At 46.5% G+C, this 19,013-nt stretch overlaps 1 protein-coding gene across 1 annotated transcript in view; it reads left to right on the top strand.

The window, feature by feature from the left end:
• Window positions 1-19,013, top strand: part of itga9 (integrin, alpha 9) — a 385,198-nt gene that overhangs the window by 126,749 nt on the left and 239,436 nt on the right. The window contains exon 15 of the mRNA XM_072571044.1: window positions 6,459-6,616. Within this exon, the coding sequence (XP_072427145.1) occupies window positions 6,459-6,616 (158 nt within the window). The remainder of the gene's footprint in view (window positions 1-6,458; window positions 6,617-19,013) is intronic.

Below are 19,013 nucleotides of genomic sequence, written 5' to 3'. Positions count from 1 at the left end.
TAAATTTTCCTCCTTTATTAGATATGAATTTTCATTTGAAAGAGTATTTTTACTGGAATAGAATTAAAAACAGACAAGTTGTCTTAAAATTGTCAAATGAGTACTGTTTTAAAATCAGGTTTCCATATTACAAAAGTGTATTGCAGTATTGAGTAAACAGCAAGATCTGATTTACAAGAATGATTTCAGAAAGTGTGGATACAACTATCAGTAAAAACTGAACAGGCTAAGACTTTTTAAGACCATAAGAACTAGGAACAGAAGCAAGCTGTTTGGCTCCTCAAGCCTGCATTGCCATTCAATTGTATCATGGCTCTGACATTCCTCACATCCACTTTCTTGTCCTTTCCCCATAATACTTGATTCTCCCTACTGATCCAGAATCTATTTATCTCAGCCTTAAGTATTTACCAGGAGTCTGCCCCCACAGCTTTCTGAGGCATGGAGTTCCAAAGACACTCACCCCTTTGAGCAATGAAGTTCTCCTTCTCTGTCTTAAAGTAGCATGGCACAATGGCTCCGTGGTTAGCACTGCTGCCTCACAGTGCCAGGGGCCCAGGTTTGATTCCAGCCTTGGGTGACACTCTGTGTGGGGTTTGTACATGCTCCCCGTGTCTTTGTGGGTTTCCTCCAGGTGTTCTGGTTTCCTCTCATAATTCAAAGATGTGCGGGTTAGGTTAATTGGCCATGATAAGTTGCCCATAGTGGTTCAAAGTGTGTTAATCAGGGGTAAATGTAGAGTAATAGGTTGGGCCAAAGGACCTGTTTCCATACTGTAGGGATTCTACTCTATGAAATTGGTGCCCTTTATTCTAAAATTATATCCTCCAATTGTAGACCCTCTGAGGGGAAACATCTTCTCAGCCCCTTAAGAATCTTACATGATTTAATAAGATCACCTCTCATTCTTCTAAACTCCAGTGAGTAGAGTCCCACCCTGTTCAACCTTTGCTCATAAGATAATTCCTCCATTTGAAGGATCATCGTAATGAACCTTCTTTGAACTACCTCCAATGAAATGATACCTTTCCTTAAATACGGGGACTAAAACTGCTCATAGTACACCAGCACATTGTACTTTTGCAGTAAGATTTCCCTGCTAAGAAATAGAATGATTGTAGTCATATTTTTGAAGAAGTTTGATATGGCAGACATAGTGCGGATGTTTCCACTTCTGGGGAAGTCCATACGTATCGGATGGATGCCAATAAATAGAAAAGGAATTTAGGAGAAATCTCTTGGTGGTGGAAATTCGATACTCGATGCCACAGAGTGGTTAGATACCATATATGTATTGAAGCACACACTGGATCAGTACATGAGGGAGAAAGAGATTGATGATCTGTTGATGGAGAGAGATGAAGTATGGTAAAAGGAGACTCGTGTGAAGCATAACCACTGAATGTGTTGAATTGTCTACTTATGTGCTGTAAAACTTTATCACGTACTTACATTATCTTTAACGCTTTTTATACACTGGGCTTTGCTTTCATTCCTTTTAATCTCATCTAATTTCCACTGTGGCTACTTTAAAGTTGTTAGCCTTTCAAAAATACTGCCTGCATGGTTCTGGCTGGTTGGTTTATTCAATAACTGGTTTTGATGATTCTATAATACAAGTGTCATGATATTACATTAAGTTATAAGCAAGTAATGTAACTTCGCTCCTAGGACTCCAAATAATTAGTTCTGGTTATCTGGTTGCTTGCCCAGCTGTGGAATCTGGACCATTCCAAGAATTCTAAGTTCTCAGATATTTTTGGCTGATGCTATTCAGCTGCTGTGGGTTGCACGTGTGCATCCATTGGAATCTGTAGGTGCTCCTTGTGACAGTTTCCCATGATCTTGTGTATTAGCTGCCTCAGCAATCTTTTAATGCTGTCAATTACTTTGGTTTGTAGATGTTTCAGCAACTGCCTTTTTATTTACTTGGGTGTTATTTTGAAATGTCATCATTCCTTCACTTTTAGCTTTGACACATTCTATTTGTTCATTGACAGAAACAAGGCACAATTTCCTCTTCTTTCATTGGCTCTGCCTTTCAGGACTATTTAGTTTGAAACCATACAAATTAGTTTTGGGTTTTTACAATATCTTTCATATAATTAACTTTCAGCTACTTTTACTTTTATGAATATTTCTGAGTTGCGCTAATTCGTAGGACAGCTGTAGCTGACAAGCTAGCACTGTGACAGACATGACAGATCAAGTAGTCCCACACTATGCTGCAGTTTTGATATGTATCTGATTTCTTTGAGCTAGAAGAACTGGATCATCACACATTAAGACATGGATGTAACAAATCTGGCCCCAAGCTGCTGTCTGCAAACAGCCTCCGGAATATATATGTGCCGTGACTGCCTTACAAAAAGTTAAATGCAAAGAACCAGAAGTAATCCCTAACCTACTTGCCGCAGGAATTCAAGCAGAGGTTGTGGCTACTTGAAATTACTAGCAAGAAGAAGAATCCTCTGTTACAAGAAGAATAGAGCTTTATACTGGCAGAGGTATGGGGGAGGGGTGATATGCAGCTAATGGTCCTTGTAGATGTGGAGGAACAATATTACAAAGGCCTTCAAGTCACCCTCATCCTACCAAACATATTCCACTTTATAATAAACACCCCTTTAATGAGTATTAAATAAATTACAGTTGCACACACTTTAAAACACCTTCAGTTGTGCTACTGTCTGGAGAGAGGACCTTTATCTGAATGTAGTACCTGTGCAGCTCTGTTAGTTCTGGATGCTCGTTCAACTCGTCGGAAACAGCTGGAAAATATAAAATTTGCTTGTAGGAAAACCAAACACAGCCCTGTTAAATCAGGGAACTCTAATTAAAACAAAAATAAAATGGAAAAATAAGATTTCTGATTTTATGAAAACTATCATTTTACTTTTCTCCCTTGTGGTTATTGTGCTCGCCTCGTCCCTCAGCATGAGAAAGTTACTCTGATAGGACACCGTGGAAGCTGATATTTAGCCGAATGGTTTGTTGTGAACCTCCAAATAGTAAGTTATGTTTGGAGAGGCCAGTGTTGGACTGGGGTGTACAAAGTTAAAAATCACACAACGCCAGGTTATAGAACCTGGCGTTGTGTGATTTTTAACCAAATAGTAAGTGTTTTCCTTGTTTCCATGCACACACACAGGAAAAGAAGGAGGCCATTTAGCCCCTCAAAACCTGCTCTGCAATTTATTGAGATCAAGGCTGCTCCGTGATTTAGTGCCAGCAAGCTGTTTCACTCTGTATTCCTTTATACTTTTGGCTGATCAGAATCACTGACCAAACACTGCTGTTTGCGAAGAGAGTTCCCAACAAACCTTTTCCCCTTTGCATGGAGAAGTATTTCCTTAATTCTCAGAGTCAGTAGAAATAGAAAAGCTGGAAATCCCGAGATAGGAGGCTGAGAGGAGAGATCGTTTATGAGATTCAAGGAAGAATCCGAAAACAATTCAATCTTATGAAGCAAGGTCAGAGCTAACATGGGGCTCAGAGACCCATTTATGAATGATAAATTCATTTCAAAGTCAACCAGATAGAGGGTACTAACATTGGATTATTCTGATAATTCATCAAGTTTAAAAACTGACTTATAATTAATACATAATGAATAAAACAAAGGAACAAATGAGCAAAAAAAAAGGAGTAGAGCAAAGTAAAAGAATGGGAATTGGAACAGGTTAAAGAAAAGTTGCTAATTTTGACTTAACCATTATCCATTAGGTAAATACAAGGTGAAAGAGAGATAGCAGAGAATTTACTGCATTCGACTGTAGTGTGTGGGAATTTGCAGAGATTAATTGTTCCCACAACTGATCCATAATTTGCCTTCTGCGGCTCTTCTGCACTGCCCTGCAAATCATCAATACAGTACCTTCTCCTTTTGAGGGGGATAGTCCACAGCTGACTTGACTTTAGACACCACCCATACATTGGCTCAATGCTACTTGCCTAGTGCAGGTAGCCCTAACCCAAGGCAAGGTCCCACTAAGGTGGCCCATAGACTAACAAGCTATGTTAGTAACTGAATGAAACAACAGAGTGTCTTGTAGCTGGATTTATTGATGATGCAAGTATAGAAGGGAAAGCAAGATTTGAGGAGAGCACAAAGGGTCTGTGTAGATAGGTTAAATGAGTGGCCAAAACATGAACAAATAGATAATAGTGTGAGAGTTTGTATGGTTTCACACTTTGGTGGAATAGAAAAGCAGAATATTTTTAAAATTATTGTTGTTATCCAGGGCAATCTGGATTTGCTTGGATGTGAATCACAGAATTCTAATATGCAGGTACTGCAAGTAATCAAGAAGGCAAATGGAACATTGGTATCAATTGTTAGGAAATTGTGGTATTCAAGTTGTGAAAGTGTACAGGACTGTGGTAAGACTGCAGCCAGTGCACTACATACAGTTTTGTTTCCCTTACTTAGGGAGCAACATATTTGCATTGGAGACAGTTCAGAGAAATAAAGTTGATTTTTGGGATGATTGTCCTCTAAACAAAAAGATTGAACAGATTGGGCCTGTGCTAACTGTGGTTTAGAAGAATGAGAAGTGATCTTATTAAAAGATGTAAGATTTTGAGGAGGCTTGACAGAGTGGATATGGAAAAATGTTTCCCTTCATAGTAGAATCTAGAAGGGTTACAAAATAAGAGGCCTCCGATCAAAGATAGTGAGAAAGAAAACATCTTCTCTCAGAGATTGTTTTGAGTAGTTTCAAGGCAGCAAATGTTCTATTCCTGCTCCTATTTTAGAATTGAAAAACATTCTGCGGGTGTAGTCAAATTGGAACTTTATATAGCTACAGCATACGACTTGTAATCTTCTGTATTCTAGTCTTTATACCAGGATTCCATTATCCATTTTAATTGCTTTTGGATCTGTTTATATAACGTTAACCTGCATGCACACATATGCAAAGTTTGTTTCACCTTTGTTGCTTCTTGCTTTTTACCATTTAAAAAGCACTGCAATCTATTCTTTAAGGTCCAACTCGGGCAATCACACACTTGCCCATCTTGAAATTCATTTGTAATTTTGCCAATTTACTATTCTCTTACCTTTTTGTAATTTATGTATTCATCTACACTATTCATGTACAAATAATGTATCTTTCTATCCCATCATCTAAGCTGTTATTGATTAATCTGAATAGTTGAAGCTTTAACACAATCCTCTGAGACATCATTTGTTACATCTGGCTAGTTAGAGTACATGACCATTAACCCCATTCTCTGTCTAGCCAATCTTGTAATCATTCAGTAATGTACTATCAATTCCATGAGTTTCACTTGAACTGTTACTCTCTGTTATGGGACATTACACAGATTTACAGAAGGCATTTGCTAAATTATATTTATAGGCATGCCCGTTGTAATTTAGTTATTGCTTTAGAAAGTAGTCCTATTCATCAGGCATGATGTAGCCTTTCCAGATCCAAGCTGACACACTCTGCTCAGCTGAAAACTTCAGTGTGGTTTTGATCTGTTTTTGATAGCTTATCTAAATTATTCGTAAATGCAAGCATGCTCTGTGCTTTAATCACTAACTCAGTCGTGCATTCCTGTCTCTCATATCTGAGCTTTGGTAGAATTATGCACAGTCTCTTTCAAACAGTATAGAATTAAGGTTGCTTCAAGTTGATAATGGCACAAAATCAAGATGGCAGTCTCCCTCAAGAGGCGGAATATAGGCTCGTGGTGTCCAGACTAAGATGACCAGTCAAAATCAAGCAGTGTAGCTTGCTGTACTCTGTACACAAACTCAGCCTTGTCAGGACTTTTCTCATTATGGTGAAGTGTAACAGAGAAGCAAAGAAACACCTGAGCAAAAGTTCTTGTTCAAAACATTGAGTAAATTTATGGTCTATTTCTACTGGATATCAGTGTATCTGATAACTTTGTGTTAGGGTGATGCACAGGACACTGAACTGGAGGGATAAAGAATCTTTGAAGGCAAAGGAAAATGCAGATTTTTCTTCCCTCTGTTATGTCTGGCAAGGCCTGAGAAGCTGTTGAGTGAATGAGACAGCAGTGAAATGTCTAATGGGAAAATGAAGCAATTTTCTAATAACACTGATACTGATAATGCATTGCTAGGTGACTTGTTAAAATACTTCCTAATCATCCTGTTCAGAGATGTTAATACACACCTCTGAAGTAGGCAAAACTTGAAATCAAGGGCTGCTGGCTCAGAGGTAGGGACACTACCACTCTGCAACAAGAGTCCCTCACTCTGACTCTTCTTAATATCCTGTGTGACTTATTAAAATTTTGTTTTATGTCCAGAAGTGCTGTTTGTGTGACTTTTTAAGATTAAATATTATTTAAGCTGGTGCTGATACTGTTATATTTGATGTTCCTGTTTTAACTAGATTATCTTTGTTTGGTGTGCCTGAATGCTAGATGTGTACTATAATGACTTTACTAATACTTAATTCACTGCTTCATTCCAGAATTGATTTACAATCTGACAGCAGATGCACTGAAGAAACAGAAAGGCCTGCAGGCCAGGGTTTACATTTATGCCAGTGAACCAATGAGCCAGGTCATGGAGAAAATTGAGCTGTCCTCCAGGAAAGAGAGCTGCAAGCACTACTTTGTCATTGTCAAGGTCAGTCCGCAATCCCATTTGACAATTAGATAGATTCTGGGGACATTATTGCAAACCTCTTGTCAGTTGATTTGATTTCTTTACTGTTTGAAATAAGGATGTGATTTTATGAAGCAGAAGGCGAACGTCTCAGTGGCCTCAGATTAGATCAGAAGTGGGCAGGTCTGGAATTTCCCAGTGCTGGCTTATGTCCCAGCTTGTGTGTGTTCCTGCCTGTGGCCTTCTTTAGGAATAGGTGTTGGAAGGTACAAGTCATAACAACTGTCTACCCACAAGTAGTGGGTAGCCAATTAAGGCCCTTAAAGGGCCAATTTGGAACATAGTGGAGGAGCTGATTAGCATCTCCAGTGAGGCCTAATCATGGCCAGTGAATGGAAATTGCTTCCGGTGGAAGGGGGTGTATGGGGTGTTGGTGGTCAGTATTGAAGAGCTGGTGACTGCTTCTTGTAATATTCTTTAATTCCCCATCCCTGCATCCTGTAGCTATGCCTGTAAGATGTGGCCATAGACCACCATGTGGATGGACTTCCCATCTTGTGTAGCAATCTAGCAGCTTTATTTTTTGCCAGTTTTATTTTTACCTGTTGTCAAAATCTTAGATAGGCACCTCCATCTTGATGCTTTCCCCACTCTTCTAGCTACATTGGCAACTTGCATCTCTGATGGTGAGGCTGTTGACTTAACCTTTCTGGAGAAGCTCCTTTTTAGGTCTCCACAGTCTTTATGTAGAAAATGTGTGTGTGCCATCACTGGCCAGCTCGGTGGGGGGGAGAAAAATGGCATCAGAGCCTAATGCAGAGTTGGGATGCAGACACACTGCCTGACCCCAGAATGAAATTCCAACTTTGGCTGTTGACATGTAAAATACCTGTAATGCAGTACCAATAAGATGCTGCTGTTGGAGATATTATCTTTCAGATGAGCTGTTGAATCAAGGTCTTGCCTTCCTGCTAGATGGACATAAAATTATCATGGAGAAAAGTTCTGACCACTATTATCTTTCAATGAGCATCAGTAAAACAGATGGCTAGGAGTCTTTATGCTATTTGTGAAACTTTGATAAGCAAGTTGGCTACCTTGTTTCCAACAGTGAAGACACATCAAAAGCCATTTTATTGCCTGTGATGCAGTTAGGATTTCCTAACTTCCTGGAAGATGCCACATAAATTATATTTTTCAGTGACATTATCTTTCTTAGCTAACTCCTTGCAGAATCAAAACAGTATATTTCCTAAAATCCCATGAAAAAGTGTGGGAGAAACTCAGGAGGTCTGGTAGCAGCTTGGAGAGAGAAGCAGAGGTAATATTTCAAGTTCAGCATGACATTTCTTCAAAACTGGAGGACAGTCGTACTGGACTCAATACGTTACCTCTGTTTCTCTCTGCACTGATAGTTTGATTAATGGTATAAAAGGCCACAGACAGCTTGAGAAGGATAAAAGGGACCGTATACTGTGGTGGCAACAACAGATGTTATCGACACATGACATTGATTGAGGTGGTTTCAGTTCTGCAGCAGCAGCAGGTAATTAACTCGAGATTCAGATTTAAAGGGCACGGGCTTGGAAGGCAACAGTATTTCAAGAAACTCTAATTGGAAAACAGGTTGGAAATGAAGAGAAAGTTCACAAAGACAGAGGGGTCGAGGATATATTATCAAGGCAGTGGCTGACAAAGGCAGATTTGAATGAACTCGAAATGAAAAGAGTGAGTCATATCTGCAAGGCGAAAGAACAGAGCATAAAGCAACCTCTGCAGGATGCCAGGTTCTGGAAACACATCTGAGAATGATAAGCCGACCAATCTTTTGGCCAGACCTGCTGAGTTTCTCCAACATTCTCTGTCTTTGTTTAAGATTTCCAGTAGCTGCATTTCTTTTAATATGTAACTGTCAATTTCCTGTATGAAACCTCAAGACCCATATTTGGTATGCTTGGCATCAGACTATCATGTAAATTAAACATAAATGTGAAGCTTAGATCTATTTTTGTCCAGTTATGTCATAGAGTTTGCTTTCCAATATTGTAGAAGTGGCTAGAATTTCAGACTACTTTGTTTACTGTAAAGTGCTTGGAACATCTTGAGGTTGTGGGTAGGTGCTATATAAAACCAAGCCAAACATTTGTTTAACTTTGGTTCTTTTTAAAACATTTTCTATTACTATAAAGCCCTGATTTGCCTTCCACCCCCAAAGTCAACACTCCTTTGATAACAGATTAAATCTTTTGAGTATCTCTTGGTGATTGTTTTGAATCTTTTCCATTGCATCTGCATTAAGTCTGCTAACTGTAATTAGACCTGGTTCCAGAAATGTATAATGGGTGGTCTCAGCAATTCTTTCCAGATTGTCGGCCTATCTTTCTTGGATGTGTTTCTAGAACCTGGCATCCTGTAGGGGTTGCTTTGTGCTCTGTTCTTTTGTCTTGCAGATATGACTCATTCTTTTCCTTTCGAGTTCATTCAAATCTGCCTTTATCAGCCACTATCTCGACAAGATACCCCCGACCCTTCTGTCTTTGTGAACTTTCTCTTCATCTCCAACCTGTTTTCCAATTAGAGTTTCTTGAAATACTGTTGCCTTCTAAGCCCGTGCCCTTTAAATCTGAATCTCTTGAATCCAGGACCGGATTCTGCTGCAGAACTGAAACTGCCTCGACCAGTGTCATGAGCTGATAATATCTGTTATTGCCACCACAGTGGCAATAGTTGTCTCTACTTAACTTTCCTGATTGCTACTCACAACTGAGGTGTGTCAACAATCTACAAATGCTGTTTTAAATAAATTTAATGACACAGTCTCCATTGCTTTCCAAGAAGGAGAATTGCACAGTCTAATGACATTCTCGTCATCTCCATCATGTCCACCTTGTCACCCTGATCTCAAATCTAACTATCCCAATCTTAGACTTCCCAGTCCTATTGGATTCAAATGTTCCCTTGTTCATCCAATCTGCAGCCTCTACCCAGACCTTAAAATCCCTCTTCCCAACCATTGCTACCTGGTGCTATTATTGTTTCTCTGATGTGACCTTTTCCTATAACATCTAACATTATAAACAAGTCTTCATCTTTGCTAAGTTCTTTTTCAGATTTTGGATTTCAAGCACCCTCCTTCTCAAGCTGTCTGTGGCTTTTTATACCATTACTCAACCATCATTCATCAGCGTCACTCCTTTATTGTCTAATAAACCTGGTTTTCAGTCTCCTGTTCAGTTGTATCCACTGAAACTCCTTCAAATGTTTCTCAGTTCACGTCCACTTGGAAGAAGAATCCATGAGGTTATTCATTTTGGACCCTACCTAAATCTTCATTTCCTAGTCATTTGATACAGTCGCTTTTCTTGGTCAATGTCAAGCAGAATAATGTTTTTACCAAGTTGGCATTCTGTTTCTAGATGGAACTGTTGATGTCATACCTTCATCATTAAGACTGCCTACTGCCTTCTCCACAAAATCACCTGTTTCTGCATCAGCTCAGCTTATTTACTGCTGAACTCCTCACCATTGCTCTTCTTAGCTTCAGGCTCAAAAATTTCAGTGCTGGAGTCTGAACCTGCGCTCTCCATAAATTTGAGCTTCTTCAAAACTGCAGCAAAATCTAACCTACGCCCATTTCCATTCACCCATTGCTCCTGTTCTTGCTGGTTTATATTGGTTCAGTTTGAGAATTTTCTCTCTTCTGTTCGAATTTCCCTGAGCTCCTTTTCTCACCTTTTCTGTAAACTCCTCCAACCCACTGAGGTTTCCATGTTATAATGACACTCATGTTTTCTGCATTCGCCACTTCCTTGGCCTCACCGTTAGTGACCATTCCTTCATTGTCTGATCCAAAACTCTAGAATTTTTCCCCCTATATCTTTGTGTCTTTGACCTCTTTATCCAACTTCAGAACTCACTTTAACATCTATCATTTTTACCAAACCTAATGTATCAGTTTGGCATGTTACAACACAGAGGTGAACCCTTCTCTTACTTAAACCCAAACACCCAGAAAAGCTTGTCTTGCCTCATAATCTGTTAAAATGAGTGACAGAAAACTCCCAAATTCTACAATTTAAAGGAAATAACATCAATTTATTTTTAAACTCTAAAAGTGAACATTAAACTATGACTGTTCACAACTCTAAGCACCCCCCCCCTTTCTCTTAACTGCTATTATCTGCCTCCAACTCTATAACAATATGCTGTTCCAATAAGGCACTTATTAAAGTTACTTCAACTAATTTCAAAACCACACAGATGCTGTTATCTTGTATGTCTGTCTTGTTTGTGCTGAAGATCTCCCTGGGTCATCTTTCTTTTTACTGAGAGCATCTTTCATTTGAAAAAGTACCTTGAATAGAGAGTGTTTCGTAATTTCTTGGGGAGCAAGGTGTTAGTTCTCCATGTGATTCTGTCTCAACAGTAGTTGTTCTCTCTCCAATTTTCAAAATGTCCGCAATTTTATACCCCAACATTGGATCATCTCATGGAGCTGATGTTGGCAAAACCATAAAGTCAAACTGAATTGGGTTGTAGTATCCTGTGGCATAATTTAAACTGCTTAAATTCAAATTGTTGTCAAAACAGCAACCAAAACTCAGGTATCCTTTTCATAGCCAAATATTACATATTTTCAATTTTTCTATACACTCTGGGACTGCCATCTAGTCATATACACAGATGCTTGTAAGCTGTCAGTTCAGAACAGCATTCTTCTCTCTCAAAGGTACAGGACATGCCTTCAACACCATAACAAGTACTTCTGCTTTCCTAGTCGCTGCTGTTCAAAATATTTGAGCGATTTTTAATTCCTATTTCTTCATGTTTTGATACTCTACCAGAATTTTATATTGCATCATACAATTAATGAATGTATTATAGGTAGTTAGCTATGGTGTTGTGAGCCCATTAATGTAAATTAAATTTAGAGATGTATTGCAGCTAAAATTTGGTTATTGTAAGAAATCAGTGTAATGGTTCCAGTCTAGATCATAAATAGGATTTCAATTCCAGAGACCTGAGCCCATAATCTAGGCTGATACTTCAGGGCAGTACTAAGGGAATGATGAGCTACTATGATATAAATAGTTCCCATGGTGCTTTTGGAAAACAGGTGTCTGAACTAATATTTCTTCCTCAGCTTACCCCACTGTTAGCACGGATTAAATGATCGCAGTCCGAGCCCAGAGTGCAGTTCGACAATCAATAATTTTATTGAAGTGTTTAACACCGGCGGAGACCAACTGAGGTCCGAATCTCGATCACTCTCTCGTTTCCCGCGCGATGTTAGAAGTTATATACTTCATGAGTCAGGATGTAGGAGATTGGGTATGAATGAGTGTGAATGGTGGCAATCATGGCTGGAGTATGTGTGAATGTCAAGCTTCCTGCCGTCCTCGGAGAGTCTGCAGCATACACAAAAGGTGTGCTGTTTATCTTTATGTAAGTGGGTCCGGGTGCTATCTGCTTGTCTCTCCATGAGGGCTGGAGGCTAGCACCCCCCTTTGTTACTTCCAAACTCTCTGTTAGGTTCATCCTGTTTGTTTGGTGTTTGCCTTTTGTGTAGGACTATTTTGCATGATCAGGTTATGGGTGTGTGTCAGTTGGAACCTTGACGAGATTATAAGGTGGGTTTCGATCTGTGAGTCATGACCATTGTCTGGAGTCATGACTAGTGTCTGGTCTGGTGTGTATTCGGATCTGTCTTTGGGCCCCCTTCTCCCGATCACGTGGTCGGGCTGGCAGCTGCTGTCTTAAAATGAATACTGTTTGCTTTAAAATGGATACTGCTGGTTCTCCCGATGTGGGCCTTGCTCCACGGTAAACACGGGGCGGTTTATACCCGCCTTCAGTCCCCCCTTTCGGCAAGGGGTTGGCCACGTCCACACCCCCGAAGCCAACATCCTAAAAGCTGTTACCCTGCCCAGTACATTCCGCCGGCTGTCATGCTACAGTCATGGGGCCTTTGAATAGTCCTGGGAGATGGTTACATTAGTTCGAGCCCTGTGAGCTCGTGGTGTCTGATTACTCGCCAGGAGTCTATGGTGTGGAGCATGGCCTTTCTGGCCTTTCGTTTCTTATGTTGGTGGCATGAGTGATGTGCCACCAGGAGCCAGGCCGGAGCTAGCAGTAACTGTACCCCCATGATGGCATGGGAGATGATTCTGACCCAGGGGTGTATGTTGACATTCAGGCCCCAGTTCCAAACCCTCTGGGCCCAGCCCTGGGTCTGCAGAGCTGTCTCCGCATCCTCCTCTAGTCTTTGATATGGGCTTGAAATTGATGGTATAGTTTTACTGAGTGTCCCATCCGGGTCCTAAGTTCCCGCAAGACCTCGGCCAAATGTGGGATGGGGGCTTGTTCAGGCTCCTGGTACTCCCTAAGGGTGTTTCTGAATTTGTTGGTGGCCTGTATAGACTCGGGGTCCCGACGTTGGACCTCTGAGATATGGGCTTGTCCAATCATCACTGGGGGCCTAGGGGTAAAGCAGAACGCGTGCTGGGGAATCGGGCATTGCAGTCTGTTGAACCAGAAAGACGTTTCAAGGGTAGTGACACAATATTGTCCCCTGCCACCATATCCCGCCCTAGTGAAGTGGGGGCCCGTGGGTTCGATCTCAAGGGTGCAGCCCTGTGTACGGTTGAACCCGCATTCCGCTGTTTCACTCCGCCGTAAGGGGTGGGGGCAGATTGTGATTGCCCCTCGCCGTTTGCAGCCTGCAAGCGGCACCCCATACACTGCGCCATCTCGGGAGATGGCTGTGTCGTGTGCCAAAATATATTTGAGGGAGGCGTTTTCCCGTATTACGCCAATGTTTTCGATGTGGAACAGGTGAAATGGCCCAGACCCCGAGGTGACCACTGGGATCAGGAGGACCATCCCAACTCCCGTTGCCTCACTGACCTTGCAGTCGGGAATCACCGGGTACACCCGGGTCATTCCCTTCAGGGTCCGGCTATCAAGCGGCCTGGAGCGTCCTGCGAGTGAGGCCAGTTTGGTGCTATCGATCCAGTCGGGCACCTCCCCCCTTTGTATCTGATCCAGGTTGTGTCGGATCTGGGCTACCATCCACAGGCCATATGTATGGCACAGCTGCCCCTCCTGAATGTGAGCCGTGTTCTCCCTTTCCCGATCAATAAGGCGGTTGAATGTGTGGGCATATGTCTCCAGGACTGCAATGCCGTCGAGCTGAAGGTGTGCTCCCTCTTCCCCCAGAAATGCCTGTTCTGCCTGGTGTGTGAGGGATCTTGCTAACAGGTCTCTCATCACCCCTTTTAGCTGGATATCTAGGGAGTTTACCACGGATGTTCATGTGTTGAGTCCTGTGAAGGCGTCACTGATAATGTCCCGTCTGTGTCGTTGTGTGTTGTGTATGTTGGTTCGATAGTGGGTTGCCCCCATGGCATCTATAGCCCTCTCTATCACCTCTGTTCCCATCATGGTGTACAGGCTGCGTACCTGTGCTGTGCAATATTCCGGTACCCGGATGCCCGATATATTGACCAGCACGGGCACGACCTTGTGTCGGACGTTATCATAAAGGACATCCCCCTCCTCCCATAATACCAGTCCCCCCTCGGGCCCCGGCCTCAGAGAGGGGCACGGTAGTATCTCGGAAATCGTAGTTGTTGGTGGTGTGGTTGGGGGGGGGGGCGAGTAACACAAATACAGAGAAATCACAGCGGCATTGGTCGGTTCATAGTAACCGCAAATGGACAGGTCCCGTATCGCGAACGCGTCGAAGGGCGGGGCCGAGGCGAGGTCGTCTGGCATAACGCACATCGTTCTGAACATGCACCCCCCCAAGTCCATAGCCTCTGCACGTCGTAGGCAGGTTGGTTGTGGGTTGCACTCCAATGTGCAGAGTAGGCAGATTGTCTGTACGTCCGGGAGGACCTCCAGCCAGGCGTTGAAAAATGTGTCAACCTCGTCAGGCTTATCCCTCGCAGGGATGCAGATGGCACTGGATGAATTGAAGGCAACGCCATGGCGGTAGAAGTTGTCTGAAGCTCCGGAGGAAGAGGGTACAAGTCCTATGGCGAAGAAGAGGATGTGGAGGACGGTGCACCGGTGGGACATGATCTGTGAAAGAAAAGAGAAAGGGGGGGAGAGAGAGAGACACCCTCGTCAGGGTGTATGATCAGTAAACGTACATGTGTTCTGCGGCCCCCTCCACCCATCCCCCTCCCCCTCCCCCGGACCGGTCCACCACTGTTGCTGTAAGGGGAGAAAATGTTAAAGTCTCGTCAGGCGTGTCGGGGGAGTGTGGGTGAGCGGGGGGATAAGTCGGTGGTGACTGCCAGTCAGGTGGCTGGGCCGATGTTCCGGCCACTCCACACATTGACTGTGGTCCCCGTCCCTAACCACACGGGGCCAAAGTCTTTGTCGACCATCCAGTCGGGCCCTGGGGGAAAGGTTTAAGTTGGGACTAATGTTTCCACCTGCCCTTCCCCTTCACATCGATGCAGGCGCAGGTGTCGCTGGTGAGGATGATCTCATGCGGCCCCAGCCATCGAGGGGCGAAGCCGGGCCGGTCGGGTGCGGCCCGGACCAAGACTTTGTTCCCAACGCCCGGGAGGGGTTTGGGGAGGCGGTTGTTGCTGCTGTTTTGTTTGGTTCCTGATGTCCTGTTGATCACGGGCGGTCTGTCTGAGGGCCCGCAACTGCGTGTCTAGCTGTCTGATGTAATGGGCCATCCTATCCCTAAGTGGGGCCATGTCCTCACCCCCTTCGATGACGGTCTCGGGTAGTCGCATGGCCCTGCCCGTCATGAGTTCGAAGGGAGTGAGGCCGGTGGAACGGCCCGGGGTGGCTCTGAGACGCATCAGAATGCAGGGCAGGACGTCCACCCAGCCCTGACCGGTCTCGGCGATCGCGTTCGCGATCACCACTTTGAGGGTCCGGTTCATGCGTTCGACAATGCCCGAACTCTGGGGGTGGAAGGGGACATGGAAGCGCTGCCTGATACCCAGGAGGCGGCAGGCCAGTTTCATCGCACGTCCCGTGAAATGTGTTCCCTGGTCTGAGTCAATCTGGAGGGGGACGCCCCATCGCGGAAAGATGTCGAATGCCAGGATTCTGGCCACAGTGGCTGATGTGCAGTCCCGTGTCGGGAAAGCCTCTACCCAGCGCGTGAAGTGGTCGACTATGGCCAGGCAGTACTTCTTGCTGCGGCTGGCGGGGCAAGGGTCCTGTGAAGTCGACCTGGAGGTTCTCCCAGGGCCCCTTGGGCCGTGGTTGGTGGGCCATAGGAATGCGCAAGGGCCTCCCTGGGTTATGTTGGGCGCAGATAATGCACCAGCAGCAGTGCTTGGCCACGTCGCGCCCAAGTCCGGGCCACCACCAGTCGGTCTGCAGCCTCGCAAGGGTCCCCTCCCGGCCTGCGTGGTCGGGCTCGTGATGTAGTTGTATCAGGGTTGTTCTGATGGCCGTGGGGGCCACTACCTTGCCGTCGTGGTGCCACACCCCATCGGGGTCGGGGATTGCGCCCCTTGCCCTGGAGCCCTCTGGCTGAGCGCCATTCTGGACGTCCAGGACGTTAACCTCCCGGACTTCATTCACAGTCGCAGCGCGTACAGGGGGTAGAGGGTCACCTGCGGCGGCTTTGGCAGCCTGGTCGGCCCAATGGTTCCCTGTCTGTTCGGCGGTGGTGGCCCACTGGTGCGCCTTGATTTTTACAACGGCCGCGAGCAGGGGAAGGCGCGCTGCCGCCACTAAGTCACGGATGGTGTTCTTGCGTTTTATTTGGCCGCCACCGGCCGTGACAAAACCCCGGCGGCTCCATGCTGTCATGTAGTCATGGACTACCCCAAAAGCGTACTGGCTATCGGTGAAAATATTCACCCGCTTGCCCGCCCCCATGTGGAGCGCTGCCGTGAGGGTGACCAGCTCCGCGACTTGGGCTGAGGTATCGTCGTCTAATGTCCCCTGTTCTCGGGTGGCCCCGGTGTCATCGACCACTGCCCAACCCGTCTGGTAGGACCCCTCAACCAACCGGCGTGAGCCGTCAACATATAGGACCAGGTCGGGGTCAGAGATAGGACTATCGGCAACGTAGTCCTCCTCAGCCGAATCCATGACAGCCTGGCTTGGAGTAGGCATCGTCTTGCTCGGGACCCCACTCCACCCTCTCTGCCCCGGGCCTACCCCCCTTTACCAGGCGCTGGTTGGGCTCAGCAATGGTGGCGAAATGTGCTATGAAGGCGCGGCAGTAGTTGAAAAGGCCCATAACGCGGTGGATTCCCCTGACCGTGTCCGGCCATGGCATGTCGGCAATGGCCAACTTACGATCGGGAGGCAGGGTCTTGCTGCCCTGGCTAATGTCGTGGCCCAGGTATCGGACTGTGGCCAGGCCGATCTGGGCCTTTGTGTGGCTGATTCTAAAACCTGCCCGGGCGAGGGTGCGTAGGATGGTGGTCAGGGCTCCCAGGTGGGAGCGCGCGTCCGTGGACGTGATCAGGAGGTCGTCCACGTACTGTAAGAGGGTGCTAGAGAAAGGGGATAGGTCGCATTCCTCGAGGGTCCGACTCATGACCCTGTGGAAAATGTTGGGGCTGTTGTGAAAGCCTTGTGGCAGCCGGGTCCATGTGTATTGTCTGTCTCGCAGCGTGAAGGCAAACTTGTCCTGAGAGTCACGGTGCAGTAGGATGGACCAGAAGCCGTTTGCCACGTCCAGGACCGTAAAGATCCGGTGGGAAGACCCTAGGCCGTTAAAGATGGTGGACGGGCTGGCAACAATGGGGTGCTCTTTAGGTGTGACCCGGTTGAGTGCCGTATAATCGATGGTGAGCCGATAGCTCCTATCCGGCTTATGGACTGGCCATATGGGGGAGTTGGTAGTGGACACCGCGTGTCGCAAGACACCGCGGCTGGTGAGTTCGGCCACAATGATTTCTGTGGCGCGCAGTGCCTCGGGTTTGATCGGGTACTGTCGGTGTGGGGGGTGTACAGGGCCGAGTATCTGCTCGGGAGGGGAACCGACAAGGTCGCAGTCCTGCTTGCTCGTGGCCCAGACCTCTGGGACCAACTGGCAGACTGTTCCGAAGGCGCCATCTCCGGTCCAGTCCTGGGTGCTTGGGACGCAGGGCGCGAGTGCAGCGACCGATCTAGTGGGGACCCATCTACCCTCAAGGGCACTTTTATGGGATTTGTGGGACATCCATAGGAGGCGCCGGTGGAACGCGTCCACCACTGCTCCCAGTTCGCCCAGCAGGTCAATGCCCAGGATCGTCCCTTCCGAGTTCGGGCAAACCCAGAAGTGGACGGGGAGTAGAATGTCATCGATCTCCAGGAGGGTGGCCTTGCTACAGCGGGCCACAACTGAGCTTCCCCCCACCCCCGTGATGGAAATGGAGTGATGGGTGGAAGGGAGGTAGAGGTCGGAGAGGGAGACTGACGCCCCCGTACCTATCAAAATGTTCCCCCAAGCGATGCAGAAGCCCAGATACGGGGGTCGGCTCCCTCGGCGGGGGGGTTGGCGGGGGGGGCAGGGGGTGGGGTGGGGGGCAGGGGGCGGGGGGCGGGGTGTGGGGCAGGGGGCGGGGGTGGGGGGGGTGGGGGCGGGGGCGGGGAGGCTTCGGGCTAGGGCTGCAGGGTTTGTGGGGTTTTTGCGGCCATGAGTCACTGTTGGTTCCCTGCTTGGGGGTTCCTTGTTCGCTGGGGTGCGAGGGGCGCCGACGGTGGGCATGCCGCGGTGGGGAACGGCCCCGGTGCTGACCCGGGTTGTCCCTGCACTGGCCGGGGCTGCCCCCTCCCAAGTCAGGGTCTCCGGGGTGTAGGAAGGAGAGCGGCAGTTAAACTTGTAGTGACCAGTCTGTCTGCAGCGGTAGCAAACTAGCGGCCCGGGTGTCCAGAGTGCCGCAATGGTGGCCGGGGCTTGGTTATCGAGGGACATGGCTCAATTCTCGAGCTCCGTGAAAGAGACGTAGGGTACCAGGCCTGTCCGGAGGACAGCCTGGTGTGTGGGGCCAAACCCGTCCTTATATAGCTGGATAAATGCGGGGTTCTGCCAGTCAGCTTTGGGGATCCCGCTATGCGCCTGAAAGGCCTCGAACTTACGGACCCCATATTCCTGAGCACCCTCGCCAGGTTTCTGGGTGATAGCCACAATGGTGTTCCAGTCGACCGGGGTGTGGCCGAGAGCCTCACTGACATCAGCCTTAAAGTCCGCAAGGGCGGCCTCCTGTTCGCGACGGCTGTCGCTGAGGTCGGCGCACCAGGACCCATTCTGGTGCGTGGGTTGGAGCCTGGACCACAGGTTCTCCGGGAGTTTGGTCTGGACCAGACCGGCCATGTCCCTATTGTGGAGGTTGTGGCAGATCTGCATCCCCCTAAGCCGCTGCCAAAATTCAGCATTGTTGTGGCGGGGCTTAAGGGTGGGGAGCCTGTCCAGGAGTTTCATGGTATCACCCGGGGT

Source organism: Chiloscyllium punctatum, chromosome 5, assembly GCF_047496795.1.
Source record: "Chiloscyllium punctatum isolate Juve2018m chromosome 5, sChiPun1.3, whole genome shotgun sequence".
Taxonomy (NCBI): Eukaryota; Metazoa; Chordata; class Chondrichthyes; order Orectolobiformes; family Hemiscylliidae; genus Chiloscyllium; species Chiloscyllium punctatum.
The sequence above is the reverse complement of the archived record's forward strand: the minus strand, read 5'-3'. Positions and strand labels throughout refer to the sequence as shown.